At 44.2% G+C, this 20,793-nt stretch overlaps 1 protein-coding gene across 1 annotated transcript; it reads right to left on the bottom strand.

Annotated features, from left to right (window-relative positions):
* Window positions 1-540: 540 nt before the first annotated feature.
* LOC138521574 (keratin, type I cytoskeletal 13-like) lies at window positions 541-19,306 on the bottom strand. The gene is made up of 8 exons (XM_069634520.1): window positions 18,611-19,306; window positions 14,514-14,596; window positions 13,128-13,284; window positions 11,800-11,961; window positions 7,918-8,043; window positions 7,371-7,591; window positions 6,132-6,214; window positions 541-1,846 (listed from the first exon to the last, which is right to left on the bottom strand). Exons 1-8 carry the CDS (start codon window positions 19,229-19,231, stop codon window positions 1,614-1,616), a joined length of 1,686 nt encoding a protein of 561 aa, XP_069490621.1. The 5' UTR covers window positions 19,232-19,306; the 3' UTR covers window positions 541-1,613.
* Between the last annotated feature and the right edge of the window lie 1,487 nt (window positions 19,307-20,793).

Raw genomic sequence — 20,793 nt, 5'->3', positions numbered from 1 at the left:
TTTCTTCCATAGAGTGGCTTCAGTCTTCAGGCAGCACAAAGCAGCCATCAGTCTCACCATGGGATCGGATTGGTCAGTTTGCCCCACTGTGTTGCCCTCCTCCCGACTTCTACACAAAGACTGCACAGGGGCTATTTTGCAAACTCTTGAGCAGTGTACAAGTTCAGGCAAGTGAAGGAAGCTTTCACTGTGAACGCACCCCGCCATATTGAGAATTTCCAAGCATGAGGCAAGACTGCATTGAGGTTGTGCATGGGTCTCGAGGTGGGTGTGGGAATTTAGTGTACATGTCTATGTTGTCCTCGTAAACCTTCATTGCCCACACCTGCTCCCCTTTCTTTTACAGTGTCCCTGTCTATTATAATGGACAGAACAGAATTGCAGGTCTGTGCACCCACCAAACAAAAAACAGCTATACCAGTAAGCAGGCAGTGGGGCCTGGTTTTCGAACAAGAGAGAGAGTAGCCTGGTGCTGCATTTACAATTAAACAGTGAATCATCTCCTCAGGTGCCGGAGATAAGAGTAGAAACAGCAAGTGATTGTGATTGCACGAAGGGAAAATCAAAGTTTATTTAAGAATTTGCAGCATTCACGGTTCCATCCCAAGCAGAGAAGGAAAGAGGGCATACAGTCCTGGAGAACATTCTCATGTTAAGCAAGCACATGTAAAACAATCACATGTTGATGGTTTCTGATCATTCAAGTGACGACATTCCTTGAGGGTGCAGATTAAGGACTCAGGGCGTTCTCAGTCTCTTGGAAGAGGCCTGAAGTTGGCTGGCAGGTGATTTCTTACTGTAAAACGAAGCCAAGACTCCTGGCCCTTCTGCGGCACCCAACATGTGTCCTGCTGCCATATCTGTACTCTCCCTCTGCAGAATGTATGTATTCGCAAGGAACAGCCCTATTGGCATTTGAAGATCAGAAATACCCCAACAACAGTGCAAAGGCCATGTTTTTGAATGTTTGCCCGAAAAGTGCAGGATTGATTCAACATAAATTCTGGAATTCTTCCCACATTTTCAGAATTCCAATCCCATGTATGACCATAATTACACAATGATGAGTCAGAAATCAAGTCAACTGCATTTTTCCATCACAGCTTTAGGCTTGTTAGTCACGGAATTCTTTTCCTGTTACAGACTTCTCGGTCGCGCCGAGGCAGCATGGTATATATTGGAACATACAGCCTGAAAGAAGCAAAGCATCCTGACCAGAACTGGTGTGAGCAACTCCTGTTGAACAACTGCTTTTAACAAGAGAATTGTAAGCAGGACAGGTTACCATGATAGGTGAAAACAGGCAAAGAAACCATTAGAAACCAGACAAGGTGCAACCAACATAAACTCCAAGTCTACACGAGGTTATTATCGACTCTGGTTTCCAAATTCCCATCTTATTGCACAGAAAGCATTTGTGCATAGTTATTACTTACAACGTTGACACTACGTGATCCAAAATGCATTGGGAAAAGGTGTTGGAAAACCAGTAGAAGATTAACAGATCATGCTGACACGGAGTTAGTTGTTAGGTCACGTTCCATTATAAATTCTTCTAGCACATTTCATTTCAGGTTTTGGAGTCCGGTTGAAAGTTGACCTTGAGGGACATCTTATTTTCGGATCTGTGGGGAGGAGCCAGTCTGGGAACCATAGGAGCCAGACTGGGAACCATAGGAGCCAGAATGGGAACCGTGGGAACCAGACTGGGAACCATAGGAGCCTGACTGGGAAGCGTGGGAGCCAGCCTGGGAACCGTAGGCGCCGGTCTGGGAACTGTGTGAGGCAGACTGGGAACCGTGGGAGCCGGACTGGGTGCCATAGGAGCCCTGTGTCTCATGTGACCCTGTGAACAAAAAAGAGGATTGTTTAAAGTACTCAACTCTCAGAACTTGACAGACATTTCACTGCTGAAGGTTTCCATTCATAACCACTGGTCTAAAGTCTTCATACTTAGAGTTTGACTGGCGATGGGAATCTGGCAATTTTGTGACAGGTCAATGCCTTGGGAAGATCAGTAAAGCTCCAGCAAACTCAACTGAAGGCCAGCATATTCTAAAATGTGATTAGCTCCGCCCCAAACGCCAAGTCAAAATCACCTGATATTGACACATTGCTTATTTGTTCAAAAAGTTGTTAAGACAAATACTGCAAATAACATGTTTAACTTGAGCTGAGATATTTATTTTTTGGGGGAATTTCTGTGCGGACAGGACTGGATACTGTATGTCGCTGGTATACAGGATCTATTAAGATATTCTGATGACAGCTGCTGCATTGTGGCTTATAGTTGTGTTTCCCCCTATATCCTCTTGACCACCTTTTCTTAGAGAGCTTCACATTTGTCGCCTGTTAGTGTATGTCAATATGATTCCAATCATGATATTTATTTAGGCCATGGCACAAAGGAAATTGTCTCTATGGGCCCAGATAATAGATCCTATTTTCCGCTTAATTATGGCATCTCAGAAGGACTTCAAAGGGATTTGAATCACAGCCGGCTGTGCAGGATTTGAATGTGTATTCTTAAAGTATCTGGGTAAGGGTTTTACCCTCTGCCAGCTATGCAATCTAATTCATTTAGTTATTGACTTGTTGAAAAAAAAAAGAAATTCATATGCAAACTAATCCAATAATTCCAAATTCTATGGAGGCACCATGTCACATTTGTTTTGGTATTTTAGCCTTACGGCCTTGTGTAGTGCACTATAAAAGCCGTGGAACCACTGGGGACCTAGTTAGCACTTTTGCAGCATACCCTGGTGTTTATTTTAGTAAATTAAAAGCTTTGAATGCAACATGAAAGAGCTTTCGACAACATTCCCATTTCACAAAGAGCCATCACTAAGGCTTCAGAGTTGTCAGATGACTCAGCAGTCCTCTCATTGGATGCCGAAAAGGCGTTCGATAGAGTCAACTGGCAATTTATGTTTAAGGTACTGGAAAAGATGGGTTTCGGGAATCAATTTTGTTCCTGGATTCGACTGCTTTATACCAAACCCACAGCAGATGTTAAAACTAATGGTTGGAGCTCAAGACCGTTTGACTTGGAACAGGGCACGCGACAAGGTTGCCCGCTGTCTCCTTTGTTATTTGTACTTAGTATTGAACCTTTGACGGCCTGCATGGTATTAACTGCTGGGGAATGCTACAAAAAGTGTGGTTATACGCTGATGACTTGTTATTGGTCCTCAGTAACCTTGGTGAATCAGTGCCAGTGCTCATGAATATTTTGGATGTCTTTCATCAGTGCTCTGGATACAGGATCAATTGGGCAAAATCAGAGGTTTTGCCCTTGGTACCATTATGTGACAACAATTCATTACACGCTTGGGCTTCAAATGGTGTGCTGAGAAACTGTAGTACTTGGGGTTTTGGATTTTGCCTAATGTTGTTGATTTTGTGAGAGTGAATATGAATATGGTGTGCACTACTTTCAAATTGGATTTGGAGAGATGGTGGCCCTCATTACAACTGAGGTGCTAAGTGCACCAACTTTACCACCATGGTGTAAGCTACGTTTACACCATGGTGGATGGCGGATTTACCGCCCCATTACAAGGTGAGTGGGGCGGTAAATCCCCATTTCCCATTTTCCCTTCACCATTCCCATTTTTGCCCCATAGGGAATAATGGGAGTGGGGAAGGCGCTAATTACGGCACCGTAAATTACGGTGCCGTAATTAGCACCATGGAACTTAACGCCTGCAAAAAGCAGGCGTTAAGGTGGGAATCAGGCGTTAAGGGTTAACAGTGGCGTTAACCCTTAACGCCTGAGTTGTAATGAGGGCCGGTATCTATTGCACCTTTCCCTTTGGGGGAAGGTGAACACTTTGAAAATGGTGTCGACTCCTAGAGTTAACTTTGTACTGAGTATGATCCCATTGGATATTGAAAGAAAATTTTGGTGTGAGTTTGATAGACTCATGCAAGATTTCTTGTGGGATCATAAGCCTCCGCGTCTGAAGATTAGTAAGTTACAGTTGACCTTGTCTAGAGGTGGACTGGGTGTCCCAAATTACAAAGCATACCACCTGGCTTTTATGTCACGTACTTTGTTTACCTTTCTCACACCGAAACAGGATGATTGGGTTTGTGCGGAATCTAGCCATGTAGGCCCGTTATTGCCAAGGGCTCTGTTAATGAGTAAACAATGCAAAACAAAATTGGAGAATCCGTTGACTAGGAGTTTACGGAATTCGTTGTTGGTTTTGAATGATTGTTTGGGTTTCAGTGCATTGAAAGATCAAAATGCTTCAGTTTCACTGAACCCAAGTGTTACACATGAAGGGAAAGTTTTGTTCTGGCATGATTGGTTCTTGGCTGCTGGGGTGCAGTGGATTGGGGATCTTTTCAATGGTGTGGATTGGATGACGGCTAGGGAGTTACAGGTGAAGTTTGATATTCCTTCTTTTTGTCTGGCAGATTATCGGAAGATCAAGAGGGCAGTGGGTGAAGTGAATATGGAAGAAGGGATCAATGTGGATATGCTTGGTTGGAAGCCAGGGGTGAGTGGTTGTGGCTTGGTTAGCTATGTGTACAGACTGACTGTGTCAAAGTATAGAACAAATGATGCTCTGAGATTGGATTGGAACCGGAGGATCGGTGAGAATATTACGGAGGATCATCGGCCATGGATCTGTGAGAATGGGAAGTTGTGTTCTTTAAGTCTGGGTGAAAGATCACGTCAAATCAAGATTTTACATTGAACTTACTGGACACCCGAGAGACTGATGAAAAGGGGAATGTGTGACAACTCTGAATGCTGAGCGTGTGTACATGAGATTGGCACCATTGAACATATGTTGTGGGAATGTTCAAGGCTGAGGGGTATGTGGTTCGAATTTGACCAGATTTGTGAGAGGGTTCTTGATGAAAGGATTCATTTGGAATTAAGACTGTTGTACTGGGTAGTGATGAGGATCTGGATGACTTGAGTACTTCCCAGAGGAAATGGATTTTCCGGGGAGCGATGGCAGGGAAAAAAACTGATTTTGAGAAATTGGAAAACGTCTGCTCCTGTTACAATTGAGATGTGGGTTGCAGAGATGCATAATCTAGCGGAAATAGAAAGGGTGTTGTATCATAGGGATAAGAAAGGTGCTTTATTCAACAAGATTTGGGTTACATTTCTTTTATTATATTAGACCTGATTTTTGAATATGTTGTGCCTCTGTGGGGGGGTGTCTTTCACTGTATATAGTTTGTTATTCTTTGCTTTGATTAATGCATATTGTTTTGCAATTGTGTATGTATCTCATTATTGTTAAAACATTTTGAAAATAAAATTGGGAACAAAGAGCCCAAACAAAGATGGCCACCCTGGAAATGAGGACCTTCTGCAACGAAGGAGACCATCTTCTATTTCCATGGTGGCCAGAAAGCAACAGTGCAAAACGGCCCTAGAGGACATGATTGGGAAATGAATTGGCACCCAGAGCTTTATGCAAAACAAAGAGATAATAACATTGTTTTAAAGAGAACTCTGAGGATCAAGGAGATAATCAGAGGATTCTGATTGCAGGTTCATAGCAGTGTACATTACAAGCATTCCGAGCCATCACATTAGCCAATGCATGCTACCTCGAAAATTAAGTGAGGTTAATCCAAATGCTTAATCATAATCAGAAGGTGGGACGGATTATATTGCCATTGAAATGAATGTGGTAGCATAGCGATTGTAATGACAATTGAATTCCCTGAACTCCACAGATCCAATGTGTCTATTCAGTTGCTCCTTGAGTTAATGGGATTATCCTTGCTTTGTGGTCTGAGTATTAAAAAAGCAATAAGGTCCCAATGGTAACACAGCCTTTATATGTCCTCTCTCATGTTAAAAGGCCACTGGGTGAGTGGTCTTGTAACAGCTCATAATGCCCCGATATGCATGTATAAAACAACATCTTTGCAGTCCAAAACATGCATCCAAACATTGATCTGATGAAATTACTTGCGAGAAGTCCTTCAAATTGTAGTTTACCAAGAGAATGGATATCAGCAGTTCCAGACTTAGTTCCTGGTGGTGTCTAGGCTGTGCAATTCCCATTACGTATTCCTGTCACATCAGACACAAAATCGACAGCTCAGCCCTGATAGCCCTCAAACATCCCGAAATGAAGACCATGGCTTACCTGGCTTGCCAGACTGAGAAGTGGACGACGAGGAAGTGTGGTGGGACGAGCTAGACGTCCCATGGTGGGAAACATCCGGGAGCCTGTGGAAGATTCAGTGTGGTTATTTGGACTGAAAGCAAAAGGGGTAAAAGAAACCCAAACCTGGATAGATACAAACTGGAGATATCCAAAGAAGATATGAGCATGAAGTACTCAGGAAGACCATTGAAGTATTTGGATTCCTGGGGAGTTTATGACCACTATCAAGAAATGGGGGGCTTCTAGCTTACTCAAAGGACAAGCAACTAAGCTTGTCAACTTTGCTGCTGCTCTTAGTCGGTGTGTTCTTGAAACAAGTGAGATGGGTGTGCTCACTGGCTGTTGAGAGTGATATGCATTGGCTGAGTCTATCACTCACCTTGCCAGTAGTTTGGCATAACTAATGGAGAAATGTTAATAGCAGAATATAAAGACAAGCAAGGTCAGCCTGAGGTCATTGCATCCATCTCAAGAGGCAGTAGACCCCCAGCCTGCAGCACAGTAGCTACAAACAGGTAGAGGCATGAACCGGGAGCTGTACAATGTCCCATGCATGGAGTAGTAGTCACAAAGCAGAACTGACAGCTTAATATTCAGATGCCAGCTGATGCCCCAGAAACTGTCCATTGTAAGTGGAACTTACGACACATGGCAAACATATTGCACCCTCAATATGTATGGGTGTGATATAAAATCTCGTAGTTCATTATCAGTTGCGGCAACCTGACCTACTGGTGAAATTATAACCAGGGCACCTGACATTTATTTACAGATAGACAATTTACCCACATTGTATGATGCTTGGTATATAAATGACCGTTCATTATTCCATTCTGTTAGGGTAAGGAGTGGTGGGAGGAAAAGGTAAGGGACCAGAGGTTATCCCTCTGTGAAATATACACTGGACGCGCACCAGCAGTTTCACTGTCAAATTGAATGATCCTCCTGATCCCTTGCATGAAAAATGGTGGCACTTGCAGGCAGCTAACTATTGGACATGAATGCTGTATAGAAATTAAAATGGGTATCTCTTTGGTAGCGATACAAATGGGTGAAGCATTCTGCGAAATAGTAGGAAACCTGACTTTGTGGACACTGTTTACTTAAACATGGTACTCTCCAAGCTAGAACAGCCAATGGTTTTGCATTGGTTGCAATGTACATGCTATTTTTCATCTTTGATGGCAGCTTTCCATGGGAGCCCCTGAAGTGACTTACTTGGCATTGTCGCTGTCCAGCAGGCTGCGGTAGGTGGCGATCTCCTGCTCCAGGCGGTCCTTGATGTCTAGCAGCATCTGGTACTCCCTGCTTTGGCACTCCATCTGACTGCGCAGCTCTGATAACTCTTCCTCCACCTTCCCAATGGTGGCCTGCAGCTGAGCGAGCTGCGCGCAGTAGCGGCCCTCTGTTTCCGCCAATGATGATTCCAGGGCCGCTTTCTGAAAAAGGGAAAGCAGAATTTAGACATGCTTGTCTACAAGGCAACCGGTTTGCTCCAAGTAGATGGAGAGGCCAGTTTTCTGTGCTGAGATTTATTTATTTTTAAATTAATGAATTCTGGGATTTTCAGGTTTGTTTTAATTAAATGCAACCTAATTGAATCAATGTAAGGTTTTGCAACTCGAGCATCATCAGACCTCATGGGTATCCAAAAGAATAAGAATTCACCAGAATGTGTTCAGGTGGATGCAGATTTCTCTAATACCAAAGGTCCTCTTCAGGTGGTTGATGTGGTTCACACAGCTGACAGTGCTCCATCACTCACCGTGCTGAGCTGGGCCTGGAAGTCGATCTCAAGGCTCTGCAACGTGCGCCTTATCTCGACGATCTCCATCTGGCTAGACTGGATCTCCTGGGAAGTTGTGGAGACCTGCTGGCTGACCTCCTGGGACTGAAAAACAGAATCACAGGATAACCTTCAGGTGATTTTCATTGGTTAAGACAAAGCTTTGCGCTGGGCCCAACGAGTGTCAGTGTTACTGTATAATACAATGAAAAGTGTCTAAAAAAGACACCATGGGGCGAACCAATGTATGGGTGGATGTGTTGTCTAGTGGTTATGAAGCCCCCCTGCCCTGATCAGACCTACATTTCAAGACCGCCTTGCCAACTTGACTGCATTATTTAATCCCATGAAAATCATGCTAACGCCTTGTGCCTCAGTGCTCTTATCTGAAGAAAACAGCCCACACACAGACAGGAAGTCTGTATTTCCAAAATGGATATTTGCATTTATTTAAAACAGTGACTGCTTAGCTAGCAACTAACACACACACATTGAATTCCACAAGTGTATTTAAAAATTAACACATTGATATTAGCTACATCAGATGTTTATCTGACTATCTTTTGAATATCTTTCACTTTTTTATGAAAACGTTTGTTTCTTAATTGAAATTTTTTATTTTCTGCTGATTTCCCAACTAAAAACGTATTCCACCTAGGCTGATTTGAAAAGATTTCCCAGCATTTTTCTTGTGTAGATTGGCATGCATTTTTTGAGCTGCCGCCAAACACTCAAGCCGAAAGCGACATCAGAGGAGGAGAAGGAGTGCACTCTTAAGATCCATGGAAGTAGCAAAGAAGTAGGGTCTTGGACTCGAAATGGACAGGGGCCGTGCAGGTAGAGGGCCAAGCCGTGAAGCGAGCGAGACAGGAAGGCAGGGCTATTTCAAGGTGGTGGAGTAACTTTGCTGAAAATGTTGGGGGGGACATTGCACCTAAATGAAAGTGGTTCCTGCCAAATGAGTGGGATAAAATGGTGTGCCACAAAAGTTGGTGTGGAAAAACACCCTTTTCCCACCTTAAAACTAAGCCCATGTTTCCAGGTGACGCCAGGCGCACCCTAGAAAGGGTGAGCAACAAGCAGAGGGAGGCAGCGCCATTCAGGTGTCACGTGTGGGGCTCGAGGCAGTGCTCCTCACCCAAGGATTTCAAAGGGGGGCACCATAATGGAAGTTCAGGGCTATAAGGAAGGACCACAAGGAGGGAAATAGGGTACCCAGCGGGGGGGTGCTGATATGCTGGGGAGTGTGCCCCTATACACACGTTGCGCCCAAAAGGATTTTTTAAGCAAGAGAGGATGTCTGAACTACACTCTGCAGCTCAGTTGCTAACTGCACCCCTCACAGAGGCAGGTTGTGCTGATAGAGAAGTTCTTCTTTCTGCCTTCCCACTCCAACAGTTCTGAATAAATAAATAAATAAAGTGTTTAAGGAGCAATGGTGAATAAAGATGCAGGCTGTGACAACACCAACCGTGCCCCTCGCGGAGGCAGGCAGTGCAAAGGGGAAAACATGGAGCGGAAGGGCAGGGAAAAGCTACTGTGATTAAAATGAGAAGCAAAAGCCGAAGTATTGTAGATAAAGAAGAGTGTAGAAATCTAAAGGAGTGATTGGCTAGAAGAGAAGCCAAAGGAGCAGAAACAGCAAACAAAACGTGGCAGGAGAACGGTGGCATGGGTCAGAGCAGAAGAAGCCCACCTGTGAATAAGGGATTGTCAGCAGAGTAATGAAGGAAATGATAAGGCTCATGGAAGACCAGGTCCTGCTTGCTGAACGCAAAAGGAGACCTCGGTGAGAAAACTAGAGCATTAGCCAGATAATAAATAGGACGGCATGGACGCACATCTGGTTCTGGGAATTCATTGCAATCAAGGCTGGCGGGAGGTGGGCTTACTGTTCCTGACCCCGTGGTGACCAAAAGCACCTTACACGCTGATCGTGTCAACTCTTGTGTTGTAATAATATAGCCTGCGGCCAAACGTTTTCCACCTACATATAGTGTTCATGGTTTTATTTCATAAGGGTCGCAATATGTCTCTGCTCAGCTTAACCCCTTAAGTGCCAGGCTATTATGCAAGTTTATGCAAAAAGGACGAGCATACTCGTCCTGAAGTAAGAGGCTGACTGTGTGTTTCCTTTCTAGCAAGTCTGCATATATATTAACCATGATGCAACAGTAAGCAACATCAGTAATACCAAAAGCCATATCTGTAGTCAGAGTCGCGTCACTTCCAGAAGAGGCAATGCTATAGATAGTATTGCCAATACTCATACTACTTAAATGGGTACCCCTACCATGATAATTAGCAACAGTACACGTGGCAAATGTAGCAGTAGTAGCATTAGAGTTGGCAGTAGTATAATTATTATTAGATGTATTGCTAGTCATATTACAGGTAGTACCACTAGTTGTACGGGCACAGCTCTTAGTTCTACTAGTAGTACTCAAAGTAGAAGCAGTAGTAGTAATGATAGTACTAGTAGCATTAGTGGTAGTGTTACCAGTGAACCTGCCAGACTCCACCCATATAATGCAGAAATCTCCAGGTCTGCAATGTTTACCCGTGTTTCGTAAATATTGTTTGCTGTTAAACTGGCATTTATTCTAACATTATCCTCGTCTGCATCAGTGACCCATGTCGGGAAATTCCTCTGTTCTGTAGAGGTTTCTCATAATCTGGAATTTCCTCCTAGCTTATCTACATGAGTCTAGCTGTTCTGTAAATGTTTCTTATAATCTTGAGTTCTCTTTGTCTCACCTCCTAACCTGTCTACATGTGTCTAGGTGATCTGTAAATCTCATTTTCAGCTTCACCTGCTCAGAGGCGTTCTTCCTTTCCTCACCTTCCCCAGACACTTAATGTCTCCAGAGCTGTGAGATGTGTCCTTGGCCTCAAGCCCAGGGAACACATCTCTCCATCCCGAAAATCTCTTCACTGGCTCCATGTAGTTGCAAGGATCAAATTCAAGACCCTCTGCATCGTCATCCACAATTCTTTCTGCGGCCTGGAACCTAACTACATGCAACTCTTTCTCCCTAAATACCTCCCTTCTAGAGTCCTTCGGTCTTCTACCGCTAACTCTCTGCAGATCAGACGTTTCTCCAAGCAGAGAGTGGGGGTCGAGCTCTTTCTTCAGCAGGAGCATCCCTCTGGAACAGCCTCCTTGTCCCTCTCTGTCTAGAGCCGGATTTCCTTAAATTCCAGAAGCATCTCAAGACCTTCCTTTTCTCCTCCTCCTTCTCTCTCCCCCTCCCCTGCTAGTTCCACCTGCCTCTATGTCTGGTAGCCTGTATCCCTTATGAGACTTACTGGGGCCAGATCCTGCTTCAGCCATTTTCCCCCATTACCCTTTAACAGCACTTGCCCTCGGGCACCCTTCCCCGACTAGCCTACTGAGTCTAGTCCACTCCCCTCACACTAGCTAAACCCCCCCTTCTTTCCTGAGCACTTGCCCTCATGTGCCTCCCATAACACTTGCCCAGCCCCGGGCCATTCCCCCCTGCATTTCTCCCTCTTTCCTTCTCCCCACACTACATGACAATGCACTTGCATGATCCCAATGTCACAAGGCCTAGTAGGACTGCTACTTTCTCCTCTGTTGCACCACCCTTTTTTGTCTTGTGGCACATGGAAAAGCTTTCTGGTGAATAAGCACCATACAATTGCCCAATAAATAAAAAATAAATGAAATGTTTCCTATGCTCTTGAATTTTCCTTGACTGGCCTCCGAGCCTATCTGCATGTGTCTAGCTGTTCTCCAAAGGTGTGTTGGGCTATTAAATTCTCCTAAACCAGATTCCTTGTTCATTTTCTAGAGCTTTTCTGGACCAAACTCCTAGCTTCTATCGTAAGGGAATTTACCTGTGTGTGGAACCAGCCCTCAAGCTCTTTCTTGTTCTTCTCCATGACGACTTCGTAGCTCTGCCTCATTTCATCCAAGGTTTTCTGGAGATTGATTCCGGGAGCAGCGTTCATCTCCACATTGACAGTACCTGTCAAATGTCCTCTTAGTTGGTTCATCTCCTGCAGAGAAATAGCAATTTGGTTATTTCAGCATTATTATTAATTATTAGGGTTGTACACTTGTGCAGTTCTCGACAGGTAACCACAAAATTCAATTACTAAGACATGACTGATGTCAGAGAACATTAAAACAATTGGGATCATAGTGGAAGGACCTAGACCATGCATTTGCATGTATTAGGTCACCCACCCCACGTGTGGAAAACATGGGCATCTCCAGCCGCACCTTGGCGGATGCTGACTAGGTGGTATGTGGAGTGGGCATGAAGGCAGAGAAAGGGCTCGCTAATGTTGGGTAGCAGAATAGTTAAATGGGGAATGGTGAGGATACACAGGTAATGTGGAGGTATTTCTAAGTGCCCCTGGGCAAGCAATAGGGTTCGGGTATGAGTGGGTCGTAAGTGAAGAATGTTTTTGGGGGATGTAAAGCTTGTGTCAGTGGCAGGGCTTGCAATGGAACTGTGGTAATCAGAACAGAGTGATTTGTTAATGGATGTGGAGTGTGCAGAAGTGGTAGGGTTGATAAGGAAAAGTGGGGAAATAGAGAAGAATAATGGTAGTGTAGAAAAGTGAACAATGATAGGTAGGGGAACAGGTGTTCAAAGTAATGCATGATGGAGTAGGATTTGACACTGAGCATGGAACAGTGGTTTGTGGATGGAAGTGTGTGTTATATGTTAGCCAGGATGGGCTAAGTATCTGGCACTGATACGTGAACGGTGTTAGTTGGTGGAGTGTGGCCTTCCATAAATGGCAGTGTAGGTGTATGCTAGGGACTGCAAATGTGATGCACCTGGGCGCAGCAGTGCACAGTGTAAGAATCAGTGCTCCGTGTTGAAGTGGGCGGTTGATTAAGAAATGTGTTTCCAGGGAGACACGGGCAGTGTGAGAAGAGTGGATCTTGTAGCAGTGTAAGACTGAGACTATACTTTGAGGTATGCATTAGGTAGTTCAGTGCTAGCGGTCGAGTAGAGAGGATGTGTGGTAGGTCTGGGAAGTTGGTGGGACGTGAAGTGGTAAATGACGTACAGGGCGTAGTCGTGGTACTTGTAAGAATCTCAAGCATCATTGAGCGAGTAGTATGGTTGGTCTGAAGGAGTGAAAGTCTTAAGAATGTCCTCCTCTACTTGTAAACTGGAAATCCAAGGCAGTGATGTGCAATGTACCTCCTCATGGTTCTTCTTCAGGGCAGCTAGCTCCTCCCTCAGGGACTCCAGCTGCATTTCCATATCAGACTTTTCCAGGGTGAGGTCATCCATGACCTTGCGTAGTCCGTTGATGTCGGCTTCAACACTTTGGCGACAATACAACTCGTTGTCATACCTGCATTGGAGAAGAAGGAGTGTTCTTGCTATGTTTCTCCAATGTCAGTATAACACCAAGCGGTTACAAATTCAGGAGATTTTGTTTCAGAGTGCAGATTCTAATGTTTAAATAATGCAGATCCAGGTATGAGGTGTTGAGGGAAAGAATACAAGAAAAATGGGAAGTATAAAATGATGGAATCAAGGATGTGAAGAGGAGGGAGGCGGATAAACAAAGCCAGGGAACATAGATAAAAAGGTACATGGCAAGGATCCCAGGGAAGCAAGAAGGCAATGTGGAATAAGTAAAGGGAAATGGAAGAAACAAATCAAAGAAGTGGGGAACAGTTCCAGCGAAGCAGCTTTGCCATGTGGAACAAGAGAAGGGAAAGTGAAGACACAATTCAAAGAAGAGGGGATCAATCCTAGAGAAGCAGGAATACCATGTGGAACAAGGGAATGGAAAGGGAAAAAACAATCAAAGAAGAGGTGTCCAATCCCAAGGAGCAGGAAGGCATATGGAACATGGAAAGGGAAATGGGAAAAATATCCATAGAAGAGAGAAACAATTTCAGGGAAGTAGGAAGGTCACGTATAATAAGCAAGGGGAAATGGAAGAAACAAATCAAAGAAATGGGAAACAATGGTTGTGCAGCTGGAAGGCCATGTGGAATTAGAGGAGGGAAAAGGAGAAATAAATAAAAGAAGAGGGCAATAATCCCAGAGAAGCCGTAAGGCCATGTGGAACAAGGGAAGGAAAAGTGAAGAAACAAATCAAAGAAGAGAGAAGCAAACCCAGAGAATCCAGAAGGCCATTTTGGAACAAGGGAAAGGGAAGAAGCAAATCAAAGAAGAGGGGCTGATTCTCAGGAAAGCAGGAAGGCATAAGTAACAAGGAAAGGCAAGCAAAGACAAAAATCAAAGAAGTGGGGATGAATCCATGGGAAGCCTGAAAGTCACGTGGAACAAGGTAAGGAAAAGGAAGACAAACAATCAAGGAAGAGAGGGAGAATCCCATGAAAGCAGGTATTACATCTAGAACAAGGGAGCATAAAGGGAAGAAACACGTCAAAGAAAAGGGCATATAACAAAAGAAGCACATAAAAGAGAACAGGGTGTGACTGTGTTAGACAAAGAAGAGGGCAAAGGCAGCAAACAAAGGCAACAGGAAGTAAAGATTCCATGTTTCAGGGAAATAAGCATGTAACTCTTGCGCGTGTAGTCCCAACGACTGTGGCATCTACTCACTTCATCTTATAGTCATCAGCAGTCAGCCTGGCGTTGTCGATTTGTAACAAAACTCCAGCATTCTGCACACATGCATCTGAGATCTGAGGGAGAGGGCAGAAGGGATGATGACCAGCACACCAGGGATGTCTCAGTTAAAGCAATGTAGATTTAGAACATGAGCTGCTCAGTGCAGCTTGTCGTGCTATGTTGGTGGTCAAGGGTTAAGGCCGCCATTACTGGCACAACAGGGCCCAACGAGGAGGCCAGCTGTCACTGACATGACCAACCTCCTACAATCATCTCAGGACCCCACAGGTCAAATATAAAAAGGAGATCAAACAAAAATAGGAAAATGCAGCTTATAATCCTTGCACCCATCATGTATTGAGAAAATGTATTGAATCATTTAAAGGCAAAACTTCTGTATAAAATAATGTATTCTCTACATGATAGTTTCCCTTGAAAGTGTTATAAGCAATAAATGTATCTCCATAAGTATGAACTGATGGTGTGATGCTAAAAATGGTGTGATAGTGACATCTACTGGTAGAGAGAAGCATTGTCACTCATCATGATTTCATTTACTTTGAGAGTGCAGGGAAATGAGGTAGGGAAGCCCAGGCAGTTCCCCGGTTTAAGAGCGATTTTTGGACTCTTCCGGGACTAAACTCTAGCCGACTGATCTGCCATGTTAGCTACATGCCCATGTAGCAAATCTCAGCTGAGAAATCAGTGAGTTTGCCGGCAAGTCTGTAATTCCATGTAGGACTTGTGGCAAACTCAAACCCTGACACACCGGTGACTGACGCAGAATCTGGTCTTTCTGAGACATCAGCCTCTCTTGTGTAAACGCTCCCAATGTCCCAACTTGAGATGGTGTAGAGAGGCTCGGAGTTCTCGCTAACAGCATGAGCCTTAGCAAGGTGTGCACCCAATCATGGTGCTTCACGAATGTCTGTATGTCATGTGTCGTGGCTGCACAGGCCGCCATCATCACAATGGATGTGGCATGCCGAGACGATGCAACCTTTACAAGCTAGGTCAATGCCAATGAGGAAGCCCACATCCCAGATAGGGAAAGTTGTTTGTTAAAAACAATGAGGTATCCTGCATGCATCTGAGAAATGGCTCTAACATTTTTCTATGGAAAGTGCCACAGCATGTTTGCATTCTCCCTATCTTAATAGGTAAGAGCTATCTCACTTATATACCACCTTAACACAATTGAGCTGTATGTCATGTTTAACATCCCACAGACATGCGCAGGAAGAGCTCTGTAGACGTGCAATATGGTCATACCCAGATAGTCTTCTGCAGAGATTCTCATAGATTTACAATAGACCAACAGCATGTTTCTCATAGACTTACATGGGTAAATAACCTCTATTTTTTTTTTAATCCTGTAGCCTAACATGGAGAGGGTGCCAATATTTTATATGTCCATGGGTTTAAATGAAGAGTGCTCCATTACTTCATATTCTCATAGGTTTGCATGCAGAGATCTGTAATACTTCATGTTTGCATACATTTACATATAGAGTGCCATCATTGCTTCATATTGTCCTGGATGTATATAGAGAGAGCTCCAGTACTTCCTTTTCCCGTAGGATTACATCTATCGAGCACCAGTACTTCATAATCTCATAGAATTACAAGAGGAGAGCTTTGGTAATTCATTTGCACATAGGTTAACATTGACAAAGACCCAGTATTTCATATCTTATGAATGTGCAAGAAGAGAGCTCATGTGCTTCATATTGCCGTAGACCTACATGGAGTGTGATTGACTAGTGCATGTTCCCTTTGGTTTATATGGTAAGAGCTGCAATATTTGATATTTACATAGGGTTATATGGCGAGCTTCAGTCCTTGATATTCCCATATGTGTACATGGAGAGAGCTCCAATACTCCATATTCCTATAGACAGAGACCCATTATTTCATATCTCGTGAACTTACAAGAGAGGTCCAATACGCCATATTCCCATAGACGTACATGGATTGTGCTTGATTGTTTCATATTCCCATTGGTGTATATGGCGAGAGGTCCAGTATTTCGCATTCACTCATGGCGAGCTCCAGTCACTGATATTCCCATATCTTTACATAGGAAGAGATCCAGTACTTCATATTACCATAGGTTTATACAGTGAGTGCTCCAATATGTCATATTCCCATTGGTGTATATGGCGAGAGATCCAGTATTTCGCATTCACTCATGGCGAGCTCCAGTCACTGATATTCCCATATCTTTACATAGGAAGAGATCCAGTACTTCATAATCCCATAGGTTTATACAGTGAGTGCTCCAATATGTCATATTCCCATTGGTGTATATGGCGAGAGATCCAGTACTTCATATTCCCATAGGTTTATACAGTGAGTGCTCCAATATGTCATATTCCCATTGGTGTATATGGCGAGAGATCCAGTACTTCATATTCCCATAGGTTTATACAGTGAGTGCTCCAATATTTCATATTCCCATTGGGTTATATGGGGAGCTCTAGTTATTCTCTTAGATTTACACGGAGAGAGCTTCATTACTTCATATTCGCATTGGGTTACATGGCGAGCTCCAGTCTTGATATTCCCATATGTTTACATAGGGAGAGCTCCAGTATTGTTTTATTCCCATACAAACCAACTACGGACTTGGGCCATGCAAACGTCGCTAGCTAGGGTGGCGCAGATAAAGGCATTAAACACCTAATCATTTTAAATGTTTACCTGGGTAGACAGGTCCTTCTTTTGTGCTTTGTGAATTTCCCTATGATACCTGTGGAGTAAACAGGGCTTTTTTTTATGAAATGATTGATGGTCTTTCAATTGTATATTTGATGATCTTTTGTCTTATTTTATAGTATAATTAGTTTAAAGGACGATCTTTTTAAACCAAAATTATCTGATCTGACCTGATGTTCACATGGTGCGAGCTACAGCACTTGTATATTCCACAGACTTCCACACAGAAAGCCCTGGCATGTATGCAAAACCACAACAAATTGGTTATTTATAACGTGCTTAATAAACAGAGATTTCTAATCTTGGGGTCCAGAAGCCCACACATCTTCTTACAGCAACCCAGGACCTGAATCCTGCGGAGAAATCGAAGGGTCCTGCATTCGAATGCATGTCACTCTTGATTGGATCTGTATCTGTAATTGGACACTTACCTGAATCCTCAGACTGGCTTCTCTGGCTAGAACTGTGAAAAACAGTGCTTACGCTGTCGCTTCACAGAGCACAATGAGAAAGGATCTACCCCCTCGTTTGCGTTATATGTGCGTCCCTCTTCTGAAAGACCAACAGTGCTAGGCGGTCAGCGCAGATCAGAGACATACACACCTGTGATCATGGCAAATAAAAATACTCTGATACTGTTAACCCAACACTGACAGACAGGTTTAGGCACACATCAGAGCTTTAACACCTGTAATAGTGGCAAACCAGAAGCCTCAGATTCTAAACCAACACTGCCAGTCAGGTTGAGGCCCAAACCAGAGTCCTGAAGAACCTGCGATTGTGGCCAATCAGAAGCCTCCGATTCTACTAACCCCGACACTGACAGTCAGGTTGTAGCCGCCACCAAGGGCCAGACTGAAAGGAAAACAACAAAGTGGTGCAGAAGAAGTCACAGCCTATTTCCAATGTTTGATTCCTTCTTTTTTAGAGAGGTCAGGAAGGGTGAGTGTGACTTGTTTAAGGGGGTTGCATTTTTGGGGGGCATCAGCCTTTGGGTGCTCTTGCACCGTTGACTTTAAAATCAAATCCCAGTTTCACATTTTCCCAGGATGCAGTGGGCAGATGCTCGACCCACTGTCATGTAAACCCACCTGTGCAAGCAGAAAACATTTGAAATAGTAAGAGCACAAACAAAGGGAGAATATGTTAAGAGAGCAACATTGACATTGATAATGTATTTGAAAAGGAAAAATATGCATAGGAGATCATGCAAAAGACCCTGTAATGTAAGCACTCATTCTAAGATACCTTGAAGTGCGGAGTCTGGAAATAATGAGTGAGCGTGCCCTACAACGGTGGATGCCATAGGTAGCATTGGGTCCAATCAGTCACTGAAGACTACTTTGTAGAGTAGTGTCAGATGCCCTTACCTTTTTTTGGAGATCTTGGATGGTTTTGTAGTAATGGCTGTAATCCTCTGCTGCTTTAGGCCCATGTGTTAAGTACCACTGCCGTATCTTTTCCTCCAGGTCACTGTTGGACTGCTCCAGTGAGTGCACCTGGCTCATGTAGGATGCAAGGCGCTCATTAAGATTCTGCATGGTGTACTTCTCACTGCCACTGACTAGGCCACCATCGCCGTCACCGGACCAAGAGCCTAAGCCTCCACCAAAGCCACCGTAGCCCCCACCAAAGCCACCGGAGCCTCCGCCAAAGCCACTGGATCCTCCGCTAAAGCCACCGTAGCCCCCGCCAAAATGGCCTCCAACGCTTCTGCTAGACCAGCCACCATAGCTCCCACTTGAGCCACCCCCAAAACCACAACTGGATCCTCCGCCATATCCACCAGCACCCCCAAAGCTAACGCTGCTCTTTCCCCCTCCATGGCCGCCGCTCATGCTACCGCCATAGCTCCCACCACCCATGCCACCACCTCCCCCACTGGAAGTGTACTTCCCAGAAGAGAGCACGGATGTCCGGGAGAACGAGCTGCCGCCGGTGCTCCCTTTCCCCTTCACTGACCCACTTCCAGACCCATAGCTATGGCTCATCCTGACGGCAAGCAAGTCTTCAAGTCTACACGGAACGAGATATTATGGTTGAGCACAAGTCTTTCTCCTCACCCGCTTCTCTATTTATACCCGTGCAGGGATGGGCGTCACCACTGGCAGTATTTTTATTGGAGTCACCAGCCCGGTCGCTCTGCCAACTTTGGATTTTTCCTTTTCGCTGCATTCAGCCCACTCCACAAGATTCAGGATTTGGGTGTTTTCCTTTTTTTTATTCCCACTTTCTCACAAGGTATAATTTAAACCTGCTTGCTCTGCTTGCTGTGTGAGATATGATGTGGCCCGCTGCCACCCTGACACACCTCGCTCTGTCCAATAAATCATCCTTTTATACTATAGAGATGCTGAAAGATGCGATACCCCATAAAACCTGGGGAACAGGGATATTATTAGCGTTCAGCTGTTGCAGTCAATTAATCACCGATGCTTCTCTGCATGTCTGGTGTTCTCAGTGTTCTAACCCTGAGACTAAGAAAAATGCCCCCATCCCTGAGAAACATCTTTCTTTTCCTGAGGTCCTCTTTGGTCCCCTCCAGGCCCCCCAACCCATTTCCCGCATCCCCTTATCCCACATTCCCTGATCCCATGTTCCTAAAACTGAAGTCATTTGTCTTGAAGGATTTTTCAATTCGGATGGATCACATGGTCTTTTGACAGGACCCATGCGTTGCATGCATTTCAGTTATGAGACATACAAGAGAGAATCGGACTGGGCTATAAAATTATCCCCGGCACCAATGAAAAAGTGGCCCACAGTTGCAAGCGGCATTTCACTCCTTTTGAGACAGACGCAGTAGCACCCAAGGGGGACGTTTTTGATAAAATGTGCTGTACATTGTGCATTTTAAAGAATATTTATTCAGTAACACTGGTTAAAACTCATGGCAACATGGTGAAGTAACTTAACAAACTGTCCCACATAAGCCAAAAAGGTGGCCTGCTTTGATCAGAAAAACTGCCCCACACTAGCATTTTGCATTTTTGGTTTGGGATTACCATATTGCCCTATGGGCCAGTGCGACCATGGACGAAAATGTAGTTTATGTCGCCAAATTACTCGACCATAGGTCTTATAATTTCACAAAACTTTTTGCCTTTTTATGATTTATTTTTTACTTTGAAAATTATGGAAAAACAACTTTGAAACACCTGCATCCAAAAGTCTGTGACCTCTCAAGAAACTGTTCCAAGTTTCTCCATCCAAAACCTTTGGAGACCCCCAAAACCTATACTTCTCAAATCACACTAATTTTGAGGTTGTCACCTTCAAACTAGGGTGACAGTCCATCCAATAAATTGCACATCACGCGAAACTATCAATCCCCAAGATTCATTTAAATTTGTTTCTAAGCAGAACATTGATCATTACCCATGTATTACCCCATAAAAGCTTATTGGGCACTGGAAATGGGGGCAGTGGAAATCACCTCTCCTTTGCTCACAGCAGAGATCATACTTCTTCTTCCAGAAATCTTATTGGGCACTGGAAATGGGGGCAGTGGGAATCACCTCTCCTTTGCTCACAGCAGAGATCATACTTCTTC

The sequence above is a fragment of the Ambystoma mexicanum genome, chromosome 13 (genome assembly GCF_040938575.1).
Source record: "Ambystoma mexicanum isolate Mex_15411 chromosome 13, UKY_AmexF1_1, whole genome shotgun sequence".
NCBI classification, from domain to species: domain Eukaryota; kingdom Metazoa; phylum Chordata; class Amphibia; order Caudata; family Ambystomatidae; genus Ambystoma; species Ambystoma mexicanum.
This window is presented reverse-complemented; position numbering and strand designations above follow the sequence as displayed.

Excerpts from the sequence above, each read along its gene's own strand:
- LOC138521574 (XM_069634520.1), bottom strand. The coding sequence starts at position 19,231 with ATGAGCCATAGCTATGGGTCTGGAAGTGGGTCAGTGAAGGGGAAAGGG. Across the intron at positions 8,044-11,799 it reads AGGGCTGGTTCCACACACAG|TCCCAGGAGGTCAGCCAGCA; the intron begins GTAAATTCCCTT and ends TCTGTTTTTCAG. Across the intron at positions 1,847-6,131 it reads TTCTCAGTCTGGCAAGCCAG|GGTCACATGAGACACAGGGC; the intron begins GTAAGCCATGGT and ends TTTTGTTCACAG.